General features: G+C 39.3%; 1 protein-coding gene across 2 annotated transcripts in view; it reads left to right on the forward strand.

The window, feature by feature from the left end:
• Positions 1-3,659: 3,659 nt before the first annotated feature.
• Positions 3,660-22,820, forward strand: part of acaca (acetyl-CoA carboxylase alpha) — a 46,550-nt gene continuing 27,389 nt past the window's right edge. The window contains exons 1-28 of one of the 2 annotated variants that reach the window (XM_084730882.1): positions 3,660-3,953; positions 5,931-6,189; positions 8,858-8,990; positions 9,367-9,505; positions 9,658-9,767; positions 9,861-9,942; positions 10,045-10,143; positions 10,837-10,943; positions 11,056-11,166; positions 11,714-11,923; positions 12,012-12,182; positions 13,083-13,244; positions 13,382-13,545; positions 13,703-13,853; positions 14,052-14,155; positions 14,255-14,482; positions 14,913-15,063; positions 15,168-15,302; positions 16,406-16,552; positions 16,649-16,837; positions 18,240-18,340; positions 18,673-18,761; positions 19,023-19,147; positions 19,580-19,693; positions 20,069-20,182; positions 20,278-20,367; positions 20,487-20,605; positions 22,790-22,813. In XM_084730882.1, the coding sequence (XP_084587008.1) occupies positions 3,815-3,953; positions 5,931-6,189; positions 8,858-8,990; positions 9,367-9,505; positions 9,658-9,767; positions 9,861-9,942; positions 10,045-10,143; positions 10,837-10,943; positions 11,056-11,166; positions 11,714-11,923; positions 12,012-12,182; positions 13,083-13,244; positions 13,382-13,545; positions 13,703-13,853; positions 14,052-14,155; positions 14,255-14,482; positions 14,913-15,063; positions 15,168-15,302; positions 16,406-16,552; positions 16,649-16,837; positions 18,240-18,340; positions 18,673-18,761; positions 19,023-19,147; positions 19,580-19,693; positions 20,069-20,182; positions 20,278-20,367; positions 20,487-20,605; positions 22,790-22,813 (3,767 nt within the window). In that variant the 5' untranslated portion in view covers positions 3,660-3,814. The remainder of the gene's footprint in view (positions 3,954-5,930; positions 6,190-8,857; positions 8,991-9,366; positions 9,506-9,657; positions 9,768-9,860; positions 9,943-10,044; positions 10,144-10,836; positions 10,944-11,055; positions 11,167-11,713; positions 11,924-12,011; positions 12,183-13,082; positions 13,245-13,381; positions 13,546-13,702; positions 13,854-14,051; positions 14,156-14,254; positions 14,483-14,912; positions 15,064-15,167; positions 15,303-16,405; positions 16,553-16,648; positions 16,838-18,239; positions 18,341-18,672; positions 18,762-19,022; positions 19,148-19,579; positions 19,694-20,068; positions 20,183-20,277; positions 20,368-20,486; positions 20,606-22,789; positions 22,814-22,820) is intronic. The other variant, XM_084730883.1, reaches the window with a different exon arrangement.

The following is a 22,820-nucleotide window of genomic DNA, read 5'->3' on the forward strand; positions in this document are numbered from 1 at the left end:
CAGAAAATTTTGCTTGTCCATAAGAATTGATCTCTGTCACTGTATAAATGTTGCAGTGCTTACAGAAGGCAAACTAATGGACTCTGAAGCCACCTAGTGGATCTCACCTGCAGTAACACTGCGTTTGTAGCAACACTATTCAAACACTGCACAGTGTATAGGGATTCTATTTATTTATTTATTTATTTATTGAAATACTGGCATTCAGAGGCTATTTCACTAATTTTTTAGATTTTCTGGCATGGATCTGGGTTGAGCCCAGCAGTCCACGTGATTTCTGGTTCCACTTTTTAGTCATTTATTTATTGGCTGGTCTCTTCTGATTGTATGTCTTAACCAACTGTGGTACGTATTACGACAAGGTGAAAAAGGAATTTGTCAGAAAATACATCAAGAAAATGTCATTTGAAGCAATTTTCAAAAAATTAAAAAAGGGTAAACATTAGGGTGAGTTACTTTAAAGCAACACTGTACCATAATGGTAAGTAATAAAAAAAAAGTTATTGTTGAGAATAACATTTGACTAAAAATTATTAAAATGCTAATGAGAAATATTTAACTGCCTTGTCAGTTTAAAGTTGCCCATTTGAAATTGAAAATAATTAAAAATTAGCTCTTTGTTTGTTTATCTGGATGTTACCCTCAAGCAGCATTGTACTATTGTGGAAAAGCCCATAGGAATGAATGTGTTAAAGAGTGTTAACATATCAATTACATCACTAATCAATCAAATCAAACTATCATAACCATCTTCAAAAACAAGACAGTCAGTCACTTTTCAGTGTTCATTTCTGTTGCATTTAAATGCTTGTTTTCAGTGTCCTAGTGTGCATCTTTCCTGACATACAGTATGTTGCATTTGTTGTGTTGCTGCCATCTCTGGCTCACTTCTTATGATTTGATTTGAAAAATAAAATAGTTATCAATGCATTTTTCACCCTATCTTATACTAAATGAACAGTATATAAACCTAAATACACAATGCCAAAATGTTATGGTGGGAATCCATAATGGTACAGTGTCACTTCAAGGCAATATTTACATTTTAGCAATTTTCCATGACTTAATTATCAGATAAGATACATTAAACAATATAAAACAATGTACTCATCTTATAATGTAAATACATTTTTCAGTTTCTAAAATGACTGTGGGTATGTTACCTAGAGGCAACACTGTACCTAGAGGGTTGAAAATCCCTGCAGCTGAAACATGTAACATCTTCTGAATTACTTATCATGTTAGTCTAGACAGTGTTGGTGCAGATGATCCTCACATGAGCAGCAAGAGCGATATTTGACTGACACTTATGTCCAACGCAACATATGCATGGTTTGATAGACATCAAGGCAGATTAAGAAAACACTCCTGAAAGTAAGTGTTGAACACAATGTGTTAGGTATTACAGTTTTTCAAGATTGCCAAGACACAGTTAATGAAATTGGGTTCCACTTGATCTTCATCATCACCTTCTCAGTACAGCAGAGGTCTTCTCTTGCAAACGTGTTGATTTCAACCTGTGTGAAACTGCTTTACACATGCAGTTCTACAATTAGCCATTATCCATTATCCATCTACAAGAGAAGCCACCTCTGGACCAAAGAGGACAAAGGCCTAAGAAACCATGGCAGAGGGACCCAAGGAAGAGAAGTTTGCTTTTATGGCGCTGAACAATCCGATGCAGTACAATAAATGTTTTTGTTTGAAAGTATTTTTGAGTTTGGGTGAAATTATTTATTAATCTTCATTCTTGCTTGCTCTTTTTGCACATGCTAGAACTATGTGAAGTAGTAAATTGACACCGGCATATGGCTTAAATGAAGGTTGAATTGGTGTTCACTGGATTTTGCAAGTTGCATTGTTTGACAGAAGTTTTTCCTTTGCTGCATGTTTTTTAATGATTTGTGAGTGTTAGAGCCTTTTGCAAACAAAATGTAGCAGTTTTGAACTCTGTATGAAGTGTTCTTAAAATGTAGCTTCTGAATGGAGAAATTAGAAGAACTGCATACAACATAACCTGCAGTCTACCACACTGCCATAGAGGGAGCCCAACAGTTACTTTTAAAAGTTGCAGTACTCTGTAGCCTTTAGCTGTATCAGTCTCCTTCTTCAGTTTTAATGATTTTGATTTCAGTCTACACAGCCAGCAAGTTAAATTCTGCTCTCTCTGCCTTCAATGTGTGATCAGCTTAAGTTGCCACTGGTGCAGTGCTTTCCTTTGTGAATGTCGATTTGCCTGTTACAAGGAGTGAAGACACTCATCTTACTGCACTAACGATCTTTGGCAGCACATGAGATGATTTATGGAAACCGGTGCGGATGCAGACTATTTACTATTTTTTTGACACTTGCAGCTTTGACTCGAGGCGTTGTGCTGCTTTATTGTTATAAGTGCACATTAATAAGTGTCCTTGTAATCCTAACAGCGGTCATTGTTAAATATCGCGTAAGCTACGTGTGTTTGCAACCGGTTTCAAGCACAATCGATGCTTCTCGGTGGGACAACATTTTCCTAATAGTCAAGTGAAGTATCGGCCCTCGTCCGGACATCAGCACCGCTGCGCATCAGACAGCACATGCAGTACATGCATGAAGAGGAACCTCCTCCTTTAGGTGCCGCCCCTCCTATAACCCCCGCAAACCCGCCCACAAGAGACGCTCTGGATTCTGATTGGTTCTCTGCGAATGAAACTTACATAGATCTGGCTGACATAGACAGGAACTTGTACAGAGGATTTTTTTCTGGCGATACAGGCTGTTAAATGTCACAACGAGGTTAGAATGCATGTAAATTTAAGGAAAAAAATTAATGAATCTTGAGGGATTATAACAAAATATTATATTATTCAATTGTTATCATCAAATTAGCAGTTAACTGACTGACTTCTTCCTCTTCTTTTGAGTTTATATTTGGTTTATCTGCTCACACATATTATATTGTTAATAATTTCTCTTGACACAATTTAGAGGAATATTTTGCATGATTAGAAATGTTACTGTTTCTACAACACTTATAAAACATTTTAAAGGAAAAATAAAATCGTAGTAAAGCTGTGTGAGCAATTTAATTGTCTCCATTGCAGATGATGTTGTTCTTTCAAATCTACTAATTTTCTTTAAACCTACACAATTATTTTGATTCCCTATTATATCCTATGATATATCACGCATAACCTAAAATACAATATTCATACTGTTTTATTTCTCTTATGGCTACTAATTCGTAGCAGCCATGTTGGGTGTTCTATCTTTTCTACCTGATGTATTTCTATACCGGAAGCTAGTGTCAGAGGTCAATGTCCAGGAGTAACCTGCCTGCGCATCATCACATCACCCCACTCTCTGCTGTTAAACCGTCTGCTGGAGCTGCGTGACCTCATCATGATGTGATTTTTTCATCATCACTGGAAACAGAGATGTCTGACAGACACAATTAACGTATCGATCTCTCGGACTCAACTTTTCCAGGATTACGTTTCGGTTTATCTCCACCGGTGAGTCGCCAGCCCCCATCTGTTTATCTCAGATTATGTTACACAAGTATGTGGACTGCCTGTCGTTAGTTGCGTTCAGAAGACATGGACCACGCTGCAGTACAGTACACCTGCAGTACACTCAGTGGTACTGTGTTAGCGCCGTCACTGTGGCATTATCACTGTATTAGCTTGTGCCGGTAAGCTAGCTAACGCCCGAGTTATTAGCATCAGCGTTGCAGCTTATCTATTGAGTGAGGAAGCTAACTTTGACTTGACAGGTAGTTAATTAGTCAGATGGCTTAACGCTAACCTTGACATGTCTTCTAATAATATGGTTTATGTCAGAAGTTTCGCTCAGCAAACAAGCTAAATGCAGTCCTCGGTACCATTTTATGATGTTCCCATGGCTCACGTTTTCGGTGTGTCTGGCTGCTGTGCTCGGCTTGTTTTTCTGGTCCCGCAAGCACCTATCGATAGGTAAGGTGTGCCTCACCTGTAACCTGAGAGTTTACTCTTTCTACTCGCAAGAGCAGGTGGAAAAAAAGTTGTTACTACGTGAAGAAACAGGCAGGTTGGACAGTACCGTGTCAGTTAACGGTAAATGGCATGTTAATGTTTAATTTAAGCTAACATTGTACAGGACATCTTTGTTAATTTCCCTCCTAACTGAACGAGAAAGTAAAGGGGTGGGCCCATATTAAAGCAGGTGATGTTAATCTTTTCAATTAAATGTGCTCTGAAATCAGTAGCCTACATTTGTAGTAATGTAATTTTGTCAACCGTTACATTATAATGTAACATTGGTGTGTGCATTAGTTTCAGCACTGCAACTGACCTTTATTTTCAGTGCGATAAATCTGTCAATTGTTTTCTTGATCAATCAATTAATAGTTTAGTGTATAAAATGTCAGAAAATGGTGAAAAATGTCCATCAGTGTTTCTCAAAACTCACGGCGAGGTCCTCAAATGTCTTGTTTTGTCCACAACTCAAAGATATTCATTTTACTATCATAGACATAGGATTAAAGAAACATATTCACATCTGAGAAGCTGAATAGATGAATTTTGACGTGTTTCTTTTTACTCAAACTGATTTATTGATTAACATAATTGGCGATTAATTTAGTAATCGATTATTAGATTAATTGTTGCAGCTCTACATTGGTTTGATAAGTGCATCTTATGAATGGCTGGGCAATGTGACTTACAAGTAGTATTTTGTTATTTTTGGTAGAACCTGACTGATGTATTGGTCGACCAATATTATCGGCTCCATATCGACATATATGTTGCACTTCTGCAAGCTTATTTTGTAAACAGAACATAATAAATAATGAATACATTTTATTTGTTAGCTTTATAGGCAGCATTTTATGTATATTTGGTCCTTTTCTTAATTCACTTTTAATATATACATATATTTTTCCCTATTTGTGTTTTGATTGTTGAAAATACCTGTAAACGTTTACTGTTTCAGTCCCCTGAAATTATTTTGGACAATAATGTGTTAGACTGTAAAATATCCTGCCTCAGTTAGATATCACAAGTGTTAACCTCTCTTGACAGTTCATATCCCTTATATTATATTCTATACAAAGACTATCAGCCAATATATCAATATCAAAATTTTATACACTCAAATGCCAATATCAGCCCCTAAAGTCCAGTATCGGTATCGGTCGGGCCCGAATTTTTATTTATGTATCACAATGTACAAATTTTCTCTAGAATAACCTACCATAAATTCTCAGATAGTGCAAATATATGATGATATATAGAATATGATACATTGCTGTCGATTAAATCACCCAACAGAAGGGCTGGGCAATCTGGACAAAATCAGATATCGCAATATTTTTTGGTCAAATTCCTCAATATAGATATCGCAACAGTATTGTACAGATGACTGTTGGTGCTTTCACAAAATATTAACACAATGAGTTTTTCATAAATAGTCATCATTAATGTGATTACCGTGACTAAGTGGATAAAGCCAAATGTTAGGACAGCTAGAACAGTCAAGTAATTTCAGAAAACTACGTTGCTTTATTGCAATGCAGCCTTTGAAACAAGGAAAAGACAACACTCGTGCCATATTGGTATCTACTCTTATGTCACAGTCATATATTAATATATTGCTCAGCCTAAGTCTCACATGCATGCAAATATCATGTCATCCATCCTGAAGTCTTATTATACAGTTGTTTTAGTGTGTTCAAAATGGCACTTGTTCAGAACCTGCACACAATGTACTGATGTTCCCAGCGTGAGTCCAAATGTTGCAATATCAGCTGCTTTATCAAGACACTTAAAATCATGTAACACGCTTTTGCAATAAGACAAACAACACTGCATGCCAGCCAAGGCAATCTCGTGTCACACTGTACCCTGATATTTGGACTCTGTCTGTATCTCCTGTATAACAGTCACGGCCTCTGTTGTCTTTCTTGCCAGTATTCGCAGCCTGCTCGTGTCGTCCAGCCATGGCACAGCAGGACGGTGCTGCTAAGAAGAACCCCACCGTTGCGGCGTTGCACTCTCACTTCATGGTGGGATCAGTGTCGGAGGAGAATTCAGAGGATGAAATCCAAGGGAAGCCTGACATGCAGCTGGAGGAGAAGGAACCTCGGTCCTTGTCGCCATCCTCTGGTAGCTCGGACAGCACCTATGAAATGGGATTTGACCACATGGACGGCTCCATGCACAATCTAAGGTTGGAATCCAAACCTGTTCTACTTCTGTCACTTCTGGTCTCTTGATGATCATTTACAATTTTTCACTGAATATTGTGATTATGATATTGCAGTAGTTAAATGTGTGTCTGCAGGTTTCCTTCTGTGATGATTTTCCCAGGTTATCTAAACCATATTACAAGTTCTTTTGAGATTTAAATAACTAGCCTCTGCTGCATTTTAAGTGTTTTTCGATTATTTGCTTTATTCAGTCATTTACACATAAACTGGATTGCACCAGAAAGGTAGTAGCAGCAAATCCAAGTTAAGTGATGTAAACCAAATTTGAATAATAAAATCAGTGAAGATAGTTTCTTACTGGGGGCTCTGTATTAACAAAATGCTGCATTGTTTGCTAGCTAGCTAAAAAGTAAAAAACAAAACTAACCTTATATTGTTTGCTGGCTACCTAAAAATTAAAAAACAAATTCATATTGTTTGCTATAAAACAAAATGTTTCATTGTTTGCTAGCTAGTTAAACTGACAGTTAGCCCAGTTAGTCTACGAATTATGGCTCAGCAGAGAATTACTTTTGCCAGATCCATCTCAAAAAGGCAGCCCTTTTAAAATTTAAACCTCCTCAGGTGGAAGTTTAAAGTTAATTCTGGAGCATATTTTAAAGTTTTGGTGCAACAGTATTAAATTTAATACAAGTTTAGTTTGAACGCTAAAATTGACATTTACATTTGATCTGCCTTAAGTTAAAGCAAGTTTGGTGCAACATAATTTAAAGTTAAATCATGATTTACACAGGGTTAAAAATTAATCCTGGTTGGTGCAACCCAAGCATAGTGTTGCACTAAATCTACACATTAAGAAGACATTATATTTAGCAACCTTAAATAACATTATTTCTGACAAGCTACAAAGCATTAAAAGGTGAGATACAAACGGCGAACCTGCAAGTTCAAACTCTCACTTTATGAGACCAGTTCTATTGGGGCAGGCTTGTAGTCCAAAATGAGTACATTCTGTTCAGACTCTGTGCTCCTCCTTCACTCACTCAGTAGCCCCCTTTTTGCAGCACATGTGAAAAATGTGGTTTCTCTAGGTGCACTCTGCTAAAGGGTTTCTCTGTGTCTCGACTCTGTGAGGTATGCCTGGAAAGTAGCCATAGACTTCAGAATGCTGGTTTTGGGAAAGTTGTTCACACACAGAAATTCTTAATCTGAGAGTCAAAGGGATCTATTCAGTTCTGTCAGAATTTGTTGAAAGCTTACAGCAGTCTTGAGTGTCTCCTCCAGCACCAGGTTTTTCACTCAGCTCCCCAGACCTCACATTCCCCTGTTACTCTCACGGATGGGGGCTTGTGCAGGAAATTAAGTTTTCCCCTAAAAGCCTCACAAAAGATTTTTTTTTTTTTTTTGTGAATCAAATGAGATTTAATATCTTAACCATAATTAGGTGTGTCTTTCCTTTCAGTTGCCCAAAGTGGATTAAAGCATGTTTTCTATGTTAATCTGCAAATTTGGTTTCTAGATATTGTTGTATTATGCAGCAAACCATGTGGATTTTTTTCCTGTGCTAGTAAGGGAAGTTGTGATTTTGTTTGTAAATTGCAATCAAGACATCAGCATCTTTTACATCTCAATAATTTCTTTGTCCACTCTGGTTTTGTGTGATTGGTTTCACGAGGACAAAGAGGATGAGAGAAACTAAAAGAAGCTGGGACGGTAGTTTAAAAACTAGATGTGCTGGATGGGGGTGTCTGCCTTGTCCACCCCCCTAACTGTCTCTCTCATAGGACAGAACAAAACTCTCACAGCTCCACAACTGGATTGAAATCTGAGCCTCTATTCACTCATTTGCCTCGTGCCGGCAACCTCCACAGTGATGCAATAATGCAGTATCAGGCCACAGAAACCAGCCAGCCAAACGAGCCCAGTAGCTGCCACACCCTTCAGCTGACAGTCACAGCCCTCCCCCTGTACTACCCAGTCTTCACGATGGTTCCCCTACAGGGTGGAGCTTGGTTGAAACAGCTCTGTGAGTCCCATTGGAGACGCTTTCCCAACCATGTAAACTAAACATAAAGTGTCCTGTTCTGCTGTGCGTGATGTGTTCTGCTTTGTCAGTTGTTACACTATGAGCAGAGTGTTTTCCTTCTCAAATATAACTGTATTGACTGCAGCTATAGATTAAACCTGACAGTTAACTTTAGCCTTTGTTATTATTCATAACCACAAAGAAATAAACTGTACACTGGCAAGTAACAATTGACATATGACAGATAGATTTCCGACCCTTCTGAAAGAAAATGTTAACGCTGAACCCTGCCCTTTAGTTTTGCTGTTGTAACTTTTATTCCCAAGTCATTGCCATCATTCCTATCCATCTTCCCTGTTGTCATAGATTAATGTGAAGCTGTAACTCATTCACAAGCTATAAAGTTTAAGATAAGAGACAGTAGTCACATCTCCTGTGACTTAGACAAATTGGTCTTCTATCAGTATGAGGTGATACCAGTGTGTTTTTATCTTTTGGGCTGTAAACATAAAGCTGCTGCAGAAAGAGTCACAGAGTTGAAAATGAGGGCTTATGAGTTCTATCTGCTTGTTATCAGCATAGCTACTTAACACCCTGTTTTTTCCTAAACTAGAGGTGTTGTGAAGGGCCATTACACGCATTCTTTGTATTTCTTAAAACAGGCCGAGCATGTCGGGGCTGCACCTGGTGAAGCAAGGCAGAGATCGCCGGCGTATCGATCTCCAGAGAGACTTCACTGTAGCTTCTCCTGCTGAATTTGTCACCCGCTTTGGTGGCAACAAAGTTATTGAGAAGGTGATGACATGCATGCTTTTCTTTGGAATAAATCATGACAGATTCAGAAATGAATCTTAGTAATATGTACAACTATCAAACAAAACTAATTGGTTTTGTGTGTTTGTATCAAATTACCATGAATAGGGCTGGGTATTGTTCAAGACTTTGATACCAATACCTGAACTTAATACTTTTTTCAATACCATTTTTACAAAATCCATTTTAAGAAAAAGAAAATTACATTACAGTACAATTACTCACCTGACCGGGGAGCAACTGGTGGAACTTTTTACTCTGCGCACTTTATTCAACTTGGAAAACTGGATTAAACTCCCCTATTTACTGGAAATAGCAGACTACTGGGAAAAATAAACAAACAATTTTGCTCCTCCAGGTGCTTATTGCCAACAATGGCATTGCAGCCGTCAAATGCATGCGCTCCATCCGCCGCTGGGCCTATGAGATGTTTCGTAATGAAAGGGCAATCCGCTTTGTTGTAATGGTGACCCCAGAGGACCTGAAGGCCAATGCAGGTGAGCTTTAGCGTGATCTAAACATGTATGAATGAATCACTGGACAGTTTATGCTCTCCAGCTCTTTTGCATATCTTTGCTCATTCAGAAGACAATGGACCAGTTAGGAATATTGTAGATGAGACTGTTCTCCGTGTTTCTGTCTATTACAGAATACATCAAAATGGCAGATCATTATGTGCCTGTGCCAGGAGGGACTAATAACAACAACTATGCCAATGTGGAGCTCATTCTGGACATTGCTAAACGCATACCTGTTCAGGTATCACTGCGCACTTCATATATCTATAAATTTGTCACAGTAATTAATAGTTTTGTCACTGATTGGGTGCCTGTTATCATGTGTTCCTTACAGGCAGTGTGGGCTGGGTGGGGTCATGCCTCAGAGAACCCCAAACTCCCAGAGCTGCTTCATAAGCACGGCATTGCTTTTATGGGTAAGAGAAGCATCTTAGACTTTGTTGACCTTTTACCTTACCCTAACATTATCAGTTTACTTAACTTAAGTGCTTTTTTAAAATTGCTCTCTCCTTTATCAGGTCCCCCAAGTCAGGCGATGTGGGCTCTAGGAGACAAGATTGCCTCCTCTATCGTGGCTCAGACAGCTGGCATTCCAACCTTGCCATGGAGTGGCACAGGTAGGTCACAGTTTAAGTGGAGTCCAAAGATAGTCTTCTGTTGAGGCTTTTAATGACTAGCTTTTGAAAAAATAAAAGGGTGTTAACTCATTATTCAAAAAACAATCATTGGTTCTTGAATTCTCACAGATCTATGCAGGGTTGCACCAAAAAGGGGTAATTTTTAAAACTAATTCAATCATGGCTTAACTTCCCCGTAACCTCTCTTTAAACCTCAGTTTAGTTTTTTTTTAAGATATGTTTTTGGGCTTTTCTTGCCTTTGTCTGATAGGACAGCTGAAGAGTAGACAGGAAAGGGGGGTGAAGAGAGAGAGGATGACAAGCAGCAAAGGGCCACAGGCAGGAGTTGAACCAGCGGCCGCTGCAGAGGACTGACAGCCCGGGGTGGACGCTCTACCAACTGAGCTAAATAGCTGCCCCCTCAGTTTAGTTTTAACTCTAAATCTAGATTAAGATAAATTCTGTTGCACCAAAAATTTTAACTTCTATTAAACAAATCTTTGTGGTGCAACCCAGTCTTGGTTTAGTAAATGTTTGGTTTGAGCAACATGTCTCTGTATTCTTATGTCTGTGCTGCTAATATTTGGTCTTTTAAGTCAGATCCCTTAGATTTCACGAAAGAAAATTAAGACCCCGCAATTTAATTGAAAACTGCACATGCTGAATATGTTATTTGTTATCTGTTTGTCTCAGGCCTCACAGTAGAATGGACAGAGAACAACCAAAAGAAGAGAGTCATCAATGTTCCTACTGACGTGTATGAGCTTGGCTGCATTCAGGATGTAGAAGATGGTCTTAAAGTAAGCATGTCATGTAACTGATGGTTCACAACTCTCAATCCATGACGCGTGTGCTTTAGTATACTGTGCATACTTGCACGTATGTTGAAAAGCTGGTTGTTTCCATTGCCAGGCTGCAGAGAAGGTTGGCTACCCCGTAATGGTGAAGGCCTCAGAGGGAGGTGGAGGAAAAGGCATCCGTAAAGTCAACTGTGCCGATGATTTCCCCAACCTCTTCAGACAGGTAGGTGGAAACTCAGACTACATCCACTTTGAAACATAATGCAGGATGTAAAGGAATAGTTTGGATTAAATAAAGTGAGGTTGTATGAGATACTTATCAATAGTCAGAACATGGGAGTTGCTGGTCTTCCGCTGCCTCAATGATTAGTTTGTTTGTTTTACTGCACGATAACAAGTGTAACAGAGGTTTCCTGTTGAAAAAGCTGTCTGATGGCAAAGTTAAGCATTGAAAATATTCCAAATATAGTGTACACTTAAACAAATTTTCTTTTTTAGGTGGATCCTTTTTAATAGGCAAAAATATATTTTGATACTGACTCCCACAGCAGTATAATCAGTCAAAATCAAAATCAATCAAATTATCAAAAATAACAATAGATAACTATCTCATACAATCCCACATTAAATAATCTGAAATATCCCTTTAACACATTGTAGAATAGAGTTGGACTGTATCAAATGGTTTGGGGGGGGGGGGGGGGGGGGTGTATTAGTTTTTGTATTGCATTTGTTGATTGCAAAGCTTTCCTTGCTCTTTGGTTCTCCAGGTCCAGGCAGAAGTTCCGGGCTCACCTATTTTTGTCATGCAATTAGCTAAGCATGCCCGCCACCTCGAGGTCCAGATCTTGGCTGATCAATATGGCAATGCCATTTCTCTCTTTGGTCGAGACTGCTCTGTGCAGCGACGGCACCAGAAAATCATAGAGGAGGCCCCTGCTACCATCGCCACCTCTGATGTGTTTGAGGATATGGAAAGGGTACAACCCATTTAGAATTGTTTGTGCTTAATTAAACCTTGAAAACATTTGAACCTTGAGATGAATGGAGTTGTATTTTTTTCTTCAGTGTGCAGTGAAGCTGGCTAAGATGGTGGGCTACGTAAGTGCAGGTACAGTGGAGTACCTCTACAGCCAGGATGGCAGCTTCTACTTCCTGGAGCTCAACCCCCGTCTGCAGGTGGAGCACCCCTGTACCGAGATGGTGGCTGACGTCAACTTGCCTGCTGCCCAACTGCAGGTCAGTCTCATCCAGACATGCCTGCAGACATGGAAAGAGCATGCTCTGTTACATCACACATGATATGTTTGAGTATGTGACTGTCCTGTAGCAGACAAAGTGAGCACGCTTCACCGCTCAGCACTAGACAGGCCCCCCTGTCTCCATGGCAACCGACTGCAAAAGGAGGAGGCAGTATGCAGAAACGGCGTAGTAGATCCAGTGGTTGTAGCAGCCCTCAGTCACATGGCCTGTTCTGCAGTGTTTAGGATTGTGTGTAAATAGGTCAGTGGCAGTCAAGCTGAAGGGCAGTGTTGCTGGAAAAGCTTTGCAGTCAAGCTGATTGGGTGTTACTGTGGGAGTGACACACTCTCTGGCACAGAGGACGAGAATATCTTTTCACAGGCAACAACAAGACTTACTATCTCAGCAAGATGTTGTTTATCTCTTGTTTGGAAAACTGAGATGGGAAAACCTGTACAGTTCATTAAAAGAAAATACATTCACAATCCATATATGTGCTGTAATATGTTTTTAATTCTGTTTGTTCAGGGCCTGTGAGCCTATTTCTTAAAGTGATAGTTCAGATTATATGATGAGAGGTTGCATGAGGTACTTATCGATAGGCAGTGTAATAGCTACAGTAGATGCCAGTCGGTACATCCGCAGATTGGAAAAGCAGATAGGAGAACCAGCATGGAAGCTAAGCAATGTAGTGCTGTGGACAAGGTCAGTAACGAAACATATTTTAGCCTCTTAAAAAGGGTCAACCTAAAGAAATCAGTATCAGTGAAATTTTGTCTAAAATACCTCTTGTTGCTGACCCTGTCCACAGCAGTACAGGCTATCCCTGTAATTTTCTACATATGCCAGTGACTGAGCATAAACTTGTGTTGTACTAAAGTCGCTATCTTCTCTCAGATTGCAATGGGTATTCCCCTTCAAAGGATCAAAGACATCAGGATGCTTTATGGGGTCCAGCCATGGGGAGACTCTCCCATTGACTTTGAGGGTCTCTCAACAGCGCCCTCCCCTCGGGGCCATGTCATTGCAGCTCGTATCACCAGTGAAAATCCTGACGAGGTAAGGCTCACAGAGTGATTCTGTTGTACCATAAGTAAAGGTGATTGTTATTACTTCTCTAAATGTTAAAATGACCCGTTTTTGGTTTTTATTACATCTTATGAGAAGGTGAAATGTGGTGTGTGATGTGATCGCAGGGTTTCAAACCAAGCTCAGGAACAGTGCAAGAGCTGAATTTCCGCAGCAACAAGAATGTGTGGGGCTACTTCAGTGTCGCAGCAGCTGGGGGGCTGCATGAGTTCGCTGACTCCCAGTTTGGACACTGTTTCTCTTGGGGAGAGAATCGAGAGGAAGCCATCTCGTGAGTATTTTTTTAAAAAATGTTGCTGTGTTGGAAAGTTCAGTGAACCTTCGTTATGTTATGTTGCTAACTTATATTTACCATGGGAGATATTTTTCCACATTGTCTTGAGGTTTTTATAGTTGATATATGTTGTTATGTCTTAATCTTCTTTTAGCAACATGGTGGTGGCTCTAAAGGAGCTGTCTATCAGAGGGGACTTCAGGACCACAGTGGAATACCTCATTAAGCTGCTAGAGACTGAGAGCTTTCAGCACAACAGCATTGACACAGGCTGGCTGGACAGGCTCATCTCAGAGAAGATGCAGGTATGCACAGCTGTGGCTGCTCTTCAAGAAAATTCTGATGAGAAAATATATGTGTGACATACTGACCCATATTATCATGTCAGAGCTGAAACTGCACAGCATCCAAGTGTTGATATAATTGTAATACAACCAGTTTGAATCTGAGCTAGCATGTTTGATGTTTTCCTGGGTAAGACGTTAAGTGAATGTCATGTGCAGGCGGAGCGTCCTGATACCATGCTGGGAATTGTAAGCGGGGCTCTTCATGTAGCAGATGTCAATCTGAGGAACAGTGTGTCCAACTTTCTGCACTCTTTGGAAAGGTACAAACACAGCATGCCGTGGTAATCCATTCCAAGCAGAGGAAAAGTATTTGCATTGTTTGAATAGATAACATGAGACATTCTCTACTATCTGTTCAGGGGCCAGGTGTTGCCGGCACACACACTACTCAACACTGTGGACGTGGAGCTGATTTATGAGGGTACTAAGTACGTCCTGAAAGTGACACGCCAGTCTCCCAACTCCTATGTAGTCATCATGAACAACTCCTCTGCCGAGGTGGATGTCCACCGGCTCAGTGATGGAGGTCTTCTGCTGTCATATGATGGAAGCAGCTACACTACCTACATGAAGGAGGAGGTGGACAGGTAGGAGGAAACAAAACTTGACAATGAAATTACCATTATTAATTTAGCTGTAATTTGACCACAGAGAAGAAAAATTGAAGCAAAAACTAATGAACTAATGCAACTTTATTCTACCAATTCATTGTCTGGACATATCTCAGGAAATTATTTAATACAATTAATAGTGTCCTCTTTTAAAAGCAGATTAAAAACATACCTTTTGTGCTTTTAGTTAGGTTCTAAGTGTGTGTATTTTTAAGATCAGTATTATTATCATTATTATTTATGTTTTTAGTAATAATAATAATACCTTAATAACTTGTATGTTTCTACCTTATTCTATAGATTTTTATACGTTATTGTAATGTACAACGTATTTTTGTTTTTTACTTTGAAACACATTGAGTTTACCCCCACCATATGAAAGTATTTTTGGTTTTCCCCTATGTAGGTATCGCATCACAATTGGGAACAAGACGTGTGTCTTTGAAAGGGAGAACGATCCTTCGCTGCTGCGATCTCCTTCAGCAGGAAAACTTATCCAGTACACAGTCGAGGATGGCGGGCACGTGTTTGCTGGCCAGTGCTATGCTGAAATTGAGGTACAGTGTCTCATTATGTGTATCTCATCCACAGCAAAAAATGGAATCAGTTCAAATTCACTTTGCTGCATTTGTGTAAACACTGTACTTACTTCTAATTCTAGGTGATGAAGATGGTAATGACTCTAACAGCTGCAGAGTCTGGTTGTATTCACTATGTGAAAAGGGCTGGAGCGGCACTGGAGCCTGGCTGTGTCATTGCCAAGCTGCAACTGGATGACCCAAGCAGAGTGCAACAGGTATTGAATGTTTGATGAATGCATTCTTTAAAGGTGTGCGTTGTATTCAAAGCAGGGTTGTCCATGTGCCTGCTACAAAAATCATCCATGATATGTAAAAATTTTTTTGTTTAGTTCAAAATATCAGCCTGGATTTCAAGTTCCTTCCACTGTGAAAAGTTACAGGCTTTAAAAAGTCAGATGTCTGCATTTAAATAGACAAGCGATGCACTCTACTCTATGAGGCTTATTTAAGAGTTATTTTGGTTTATGCACTTTCGTTTATGCCAAGTCAACATATGAAGCAGAAGCATCAGTGAGGCAGGAAATTGAGGCTGTCAGCAAAGATGATGTCTCAATTATCTGAAGGTAACACGTGTTAGCATAATGTCGGAACATCACAAGGCAGACTTAATGGTGGAAAAGGAGCCTACTTCTGGTAAATGTTCCTCTCTAGTGCTACCTAATCAGTGCTCTTGCAAAGTGTAAGCCATACATTTTGGACTACTTTTTTAGGCATGTATTATTTAGGCTAAATTCAGGTTTAGACAGGATAGTCTGCCACTTCTTCCTACTTGTCCAGGCATTTATAACCTTTTGTGACTTAAGGCTAATTTATGATTGTTAAAACATTTCAAACCAGCACCTTCCCAAATAAACCAAAGAAATGACATGACCAAAAACTGCTGTGACAGGATTTCATCACATTCATAAGCCATAATGCTATTCTGGGGGTCTTGGCATGAAAAAGTTTTGGAACCCCTGTTAGCTAATAGTGACAAAACATGTTTGTCACTTTCTCATCATGTATTTTCCCTGTACTTTATCAAAGACAAAAACAAAACATAAAAGAGTAAATAACACAGTAACATTAGGTCTGAGGGTACAAGTGCCCATGGAAGAAGATATCCTATAACAAAGTTCTTTCTTCAAAGATCTAAATCATAGCACCAACTTCAGTAAAAGATATTTGAAAGTCAAGGTCACAAAGGTAGCATATAGCATGACCTGATGATGATGATGGTGTCATGATTGGCATGGCATGAAACATTTGTATAAAATATCAGCACATGCACAGCGATGTTGCAAAATGTGTATAATAAGCATTTGTGTTTGTCTTGTAGGCGGAACTGCACACAGGGGCCCTGCCTTCTATCCAGGCTGTGGCTCTGAGAGGAGAGAAGCTGCACAGAGTCTTCCACAACACACTGGATCATCTTGTTCACATAATGAACGGCTACTGTCTTCCTGAGCCTTTCTTCAGTGCTAAGGTCAGAATTTATACACACCAACATCAAGTCATCATCATCATCAACATGGAGACTGTGAGCAGTTCCTTACAGAAATGCCTCTTTTATCTGTCCTAGTTGAAAGAGTGGGTGGAGAGGTTGATGAAAACCATGCGTGATCCCTCTTTGCCCCTGTTGGAGCTTCAAGACATCATGACCAGTGTGTCAGGTCGCATCCCTCCGGCTGTGGAGAAGGCCATCAAGAAGGAAATGGCTCAGTACGCCAGTAACATCACCTCTGTGCTCTGCCAGTTTCCTAGCCAGCAGGTGCCCACGAACTCATGCACACACCATGTTAACTATTAAATGTACCTCGTCAATGACAGTAAAGCTCCTGCTGAGCACCTTGGTTCTCTGAGAACAGAGCGATTAATTATGATTAGATATATAGTGGAGTTAATGCTGCAATACTATATAATCTACAAAACAGCAGTAAAAGTCTGTTATAATAAATGGGTGGTACTGTTTTCCAGTAATTATTATCTGTAGTTTGGTAAGTCTGGCAGTGGGATTTCTCAACTGTAGTGTCCAGTTGCTCTCCAAATTTCCTATCAGCTAGAAAAATACTGTCTGTGATCTTTTGTACACTTTCTTGTGCAAACTGTCATTTGCAAATGATTTCAAAATACTAAGTAACATAAGGCTCATTTCAGAGACACATTTCACACTACAGACCAGTTAAATGTGTAGTTTATAAAATTAACAGGTATATTCCATTTCTACCATATTCTGCCAATAAATAATACTTATAAGTATGTTTTTTATTAGTGTGTATTCACTTTAAATTGTTTTTGTTACCTTAGAATGAGCTGTTTAAATCCCCAGATGGCACAATCTTCTGCAGAGGCAATCATGGTGCACTGCCATGTTTTAAATTGCCTATAGATATGGCCTTTTGTGTTTTTTGTGAATTTCTTAGTCAGGTTCTCCTCTTCACTTAGCAAAGGAGGGAGAGATAAAACCTTGACAATTTGTGAACTCACCACTAGAAGCCACTAAACCCCACAGACATGTCCTTTAATTGAGGAAGGGTTGTCTAATTTGGAACAAAAGCCATGACACTAATTGGGAAAAAAGCTGATTTTTGTGTCAACGTTTAAGGCTACAGTAAGGGTTAGGTTTAGATGAACTCTCCAGGAAAAAAGTGTAAGTCTATGTGATGACTCCAAAAATTACTCTTGCTGAGTAAATGTGTACATGCACATAAGGAATTGTGTTTACATGTGTATCAGCTGGGTTCACTCTGCATTTCTACATCTATTCCTATAATTCAGTCTAATGAGAAAAGATGCCTTTTTTCTCACAATTTACTACTTTATTTAAACAATTCACTGCATTATTTGATGTGTTATTAAACATTTTGGACATATTCATATTCATTCATATTTTATGAATGTATAATTTTCATCATGTGTAATTTATGAAGAGCAACAGTAGACCAGTACACTAATGTGAGTAGTGTAACCGAGTTATCACATAGCTAATGATATTTATCTCTAAATTTAAACACACATTTCACACCCACTTAGGATCTCACTCTGGGTATAACGGGAGCGAGCTGTGTGAGTGAGGGGGTGAGGGGTCATCAGTGTCGGTGGGATTAAATGCTTATGAGTCTTCACTGCTGTTGAGATTAAGTGTCTGTATTATTTACCTCCCTTGATTCCAGATTGCAAACATCCTCGACAGCCATGCTGCTACTCTTAACAAGAAGTCAGAGAGAGAAGTCTTCTTTATGAACACACAGAGCATCGTTCAGCTGGTACAGAAGTGAGTATAGTACTCTCTGTGTCAATAATTAAAGTTTTGCATATTCATCACTCAGATTTATATCCTATGACACAAAGTGACTGTAAAGACCGGCTTCGTGAACACAATAGGCGTGAAGCAATGTCTTTGGCAGACAAAGTTTAGAAGACTCACACTGTAATTTGCTGCAACAGTGACATTGATTTACTCTATTTTTGATTTACTCTAGTTGTTTTCCAGCCACTAGATTTCCTGTTCCGCATATTAAAAGATCTACTCTTTATCTGTATGCCTATTTAGTACAATGCTGCATTGTTTTTTGTGTAAGACTAGACTGGTTTTGTTTCCAACAGGTATCGCAGTGGCATCCGAGGTCACATGAAGGCCGTGGTAATGGACTTGCTCAGACAATACCTGAAAGTAGAAATCCAGTTTCAGAATGGTGAGCAGCAGCAACAGCACACTATATTATTAGTATCAAGTGTACATTGTGGAGACATGTTGAAACATGCAGGAGTATTGTGGTTTTAGCTTTGCTGTTCTTCATGTTTTGTTTGTTTTTGTTTTTTTTGAAGAATAATTGCACTTCACTATGCTGTCCACATGGTGGAGCTCTTTTACAATATACTCCTCAGCATCTGTGCCTCTGCAGTTCCCTTATGCACCATTTACCAAAGTTTTTCATGTGATGGTTTGTTAACAGGACACTATGACAAATGTGTGTTCACACTGCGTGAGGAAAACAAAGGCGACATGGCCAATGTGCTCAACTATATCTTCTCGCATGCTCAAGTCACTAAGAAGAACCTGTTGGTTACGATGCTGATTGTAAGTGTCTGTTTGAAAGCCTTCATTAATAACTGATAAAAACAGACTTTCTTTCCAAAACTTGTCTGTCATCATATCCATATTCATATATGTTAGTCCAGTAACAGAAAGGTCTAATTCAAGGTGCACTGACATTTCACTGAAGCACTGCTTATGTTTATTATCTAATGTCAACACATGGATATGTAAATGTATGTGTAATTCAATACCAATTACAATTTACCCATTTCTCAGAGACGAAAGAAATGCAATAATGTCATTTCATCAGGCCTGTAATGTAATTTCTGGTTAATGTCACTGCTGAAAATCAAAATATAATGTGTTGAACCTCAGTGTCAGTGAGAGAAGTTTTGCATGTTGTTCACATGTTTTTTCGGTCTTTACCTAAAATTTTATATATCTAGCTGATGCTATGTAATCTCCTGTGTCTAGGACCAGCTGTGTGGCCGTGATCCCACATTGACGGATGAACTGATGGCCATCTTGACTGAACTCACCCAGCTCAGCAAGACAACCAACGCCAAGGTGGCCCTGCGTGCCCGCCAGGTTAGATGCACACTCCTAAATTAAAGTTTGTTTTATGTCTCATTGAAAAGACTCCATATTCAACATTCAGTGCACTGAGGCAAATGGGCTATAGTCTTCTTTCTTCACTCAGCTGACTTTTAACTGTCATGTAAACAAGAAACCTGATTACTGTAATCAGGAGCATGTGGGAGACCTGGTTTCCCCAGGTAGATTTCTCAAGAAGAATGCTGATTTCTCTGCCATATGGATAGCAAGGTTACTAATCTGTTGCTGAGTTAAGGTTAAATCTTTAAAAAATGTGGCTAGATCCATGAAATTTATGCAGAGGAGTCCACCACTAGATGTCAGTATTTATTTTTTGAACTCTCTCTTTCATTCATCCTCTTTACCCAGGTGTTGATTGCATCCCACCTCCCCTCTTACGAGCTACGACACAACCAGGTGGAGTCCATCTTCCTCTCTGCCATTGACATGTATGGACACCAGTTCTGCATTGAGAACCTGCAGGTAGGAAATAAAAGAGCAGCAGCTGTGGCTTTAAGTAATGTTCTGAAAATGGAGAAAGTGTTCAAAATGACCAGTTATCCCTTTTTTTCTTCTAGAAACTGATCCTTTCAGAGACATCCATCTTTGATGTTCTGCCCAACTTCTTCTACCACAGTAATCAGGTCGTCAGGATGGCTGCCCTTGAGGTGAGAGGAAAAATAATCTCAATCCACAAATCAATATCGACTTGACCTATTTTGATTAAATATTAGAAATGCAGGCAGTTCATACGTCAAACTAATATTTTCTCGGTCTTTATCTCCAGGTGTACGTTCGCAGAGCATACATTGCGTATGAGCTGAACAGCGTACAGCATCGACAGCTGAGGGACAACACATGTGTAGTAGAGTTCCAGTTCATGCTTCCCACCTCACACCCAAACAGGTATAACACATGCAAAAAATGCCCGCAATGCTCATGTGCTGTGCATCATCCTTGCTGCTACTCCCCCCTCACTGTGGACAGTAATCAGTATTTATAATACAATATAATATTGCATTTTACATTGTGGCAGTGATGCAGGCAAGTTAACATCACAAGCATAAATTTGGTCACAACTTTATGTCAGTTTAGTATATATTATAGCGGCAGCATCTCTTCAAACTTACTGCCTTTTTTGCTCAGAATTACCAGCATCATGTGGCAGCTCTATATTTATATCTCCCTGCCTCATAGACCACTATAGCATAGATGGAGGTGTGCTGTGGTAACACAAGATGGTAAAACTTTATTTGAAGGGGCATGTGTAAGACTAATATAACAACTGTCATGAACATGAAGGAGTCTTTATAAATGTTTGACTGTTGTCATTACGTGTCATTAGTTTAGTTATGTTATTTTTACTAAGTGGTACCATTTCGACATGTCATAAAGCTGTTATTATATGTTATAAGTCCAGTTTGACAGCAGAGGACAGTATCTGAATCAGCTAATTTTGTGGCTAGCTGCTCGGCTAACAGAGCTAACAAGCTAACGCCAGCTGTAGTTGGTAGCAGAAAGCAGTTAGCTTACTTTAGCAACAAGTACACTAGCTAATTGCTGACTGTCCATCAGGTAACTCTGTAAATCACCTTGTGACTGTTTTCTGTCGTCGTAACATTTAGTGACATCTTTATAACAAGTCCAAATGATACCACTTTAGTTGCGGTTAAAGGAATAATTCATGAAACTGCTATAAAAGTATTTGACAGTGTATTGTAACTTAATGACATATTTATGACAAGTCCAAAATATACCACTTTATTTGAGGTCAAAGAAAATGTTCATGACATACTTATAATGGTCTCATGACAGTCAATATCACAACCAACCACATATGACAGTTTAATGTAAAGTAAAAAGAAAATGTTAGAGTTTGATAATGTCAAGTTGACATAATAAAGACCTCTCAAACAGTGTCAGCTTTGCCTTAAAATTACATAACTGACTAAATGACACTCAGTAACAACAGTTGTTCATGACCGGTGGTGTGACATGGCTGTGACAGTGTCATGACAGTCTTATGCAGACCCCTTCAAATAATGCGTTACATATAAAGGATATCACTCCAATGCCTGGAAATCACTTACTTTTTGTGCCATAAGCATTATTAGATAAACATCTAAGGCACTGCTAATAAATTAACTTAATTTTAAAATTACTGCAGCAGTGAAGAGCTGGAATTTCTCCAATCTTATGTCATCCATGGTGCCATGCTTCCTCTCCCACCTTCCCAGCTATGTGTCATTGTTCTTGGTAGTTCTCCGTATAAATGCTCCTCATGTGCAAAAGAAGGTATTTTAAAAATACTTTTCTTGGTTCATCAGAAATGTGTGAGGGCCGTGAGCAACAAAGCTCCCAGCCTCAAGAGTCTCATTTCAGTTGCCTGTTCTAGTAAGTCCTGGGAGAACACTGGGGTGCTCCTATGCCATATTAAAACCTGAGAACCAAAGCGAAGCCATAGATAAACTTGGTATTTGTCTTGTACATGCTCAGCATTTGAATAAGCTTGTAACAGACAAAGTGCTGTGGCATTTCTGTTGCACTCGTGTTCTGCATCCCACCTGTGTGATTGTGTCTGGTTTTGTCTGTGTGTGAATGTGTGTACATTTTGGTGTATTTGCCTGTTGTTGCTTTGCATTGCTCATATTTTTCTGTGCTGGGTTCAGCTTGTTAATGCAGTTAGGTGTATAGATCCTCTGAATGCCTTCATACACACATATTATTGCATGTTTGTGATTTTTTATGTGTCTGAATTAACCCTCATGTTTGGCTCATCACTGTGAACTAAAGACAGCATGAGAATGTGAAATGATCCTCTGTCTTTGTTCAGAGTTTAACTCAGGACAAGGATCTCATGATGCATGTTGTAAAGGGAGCAGTCAGAAAGTGAAATGTGTGTTCATGGCTAGAAACTTCATCCTCCATTTTCACATTCATTGCAATCATTTATATTTCAGTCAATGCTAAATAAATTCATTACGTTAAAAAGGCACACATATACAGACACACACATTGCTACACCTTGACTGTCTTCCTCTCCTGGTGCCTGCCACTAACCACTTAGTAATCAATGTTGTTTGATTGCAGAGGGAACATCCCCACTCTAAACAGGTATTGT

This window comes from Lutjanus erythropterus, chromosome 11 (genome assembly GCF_056507025.1).
Source record: "Lutjanus erythropterus isolate fLutEry1 chromosome 11, fLutEry1.hap2, whole genome shotgun sequence".
Taxonomy (NCBI): Eukaryota; Metazoa; Chordata; class Actinopteri; order Lutjaniformes; family Lutjanidae; genus Lutjanus; species Lutjanus erythropterus.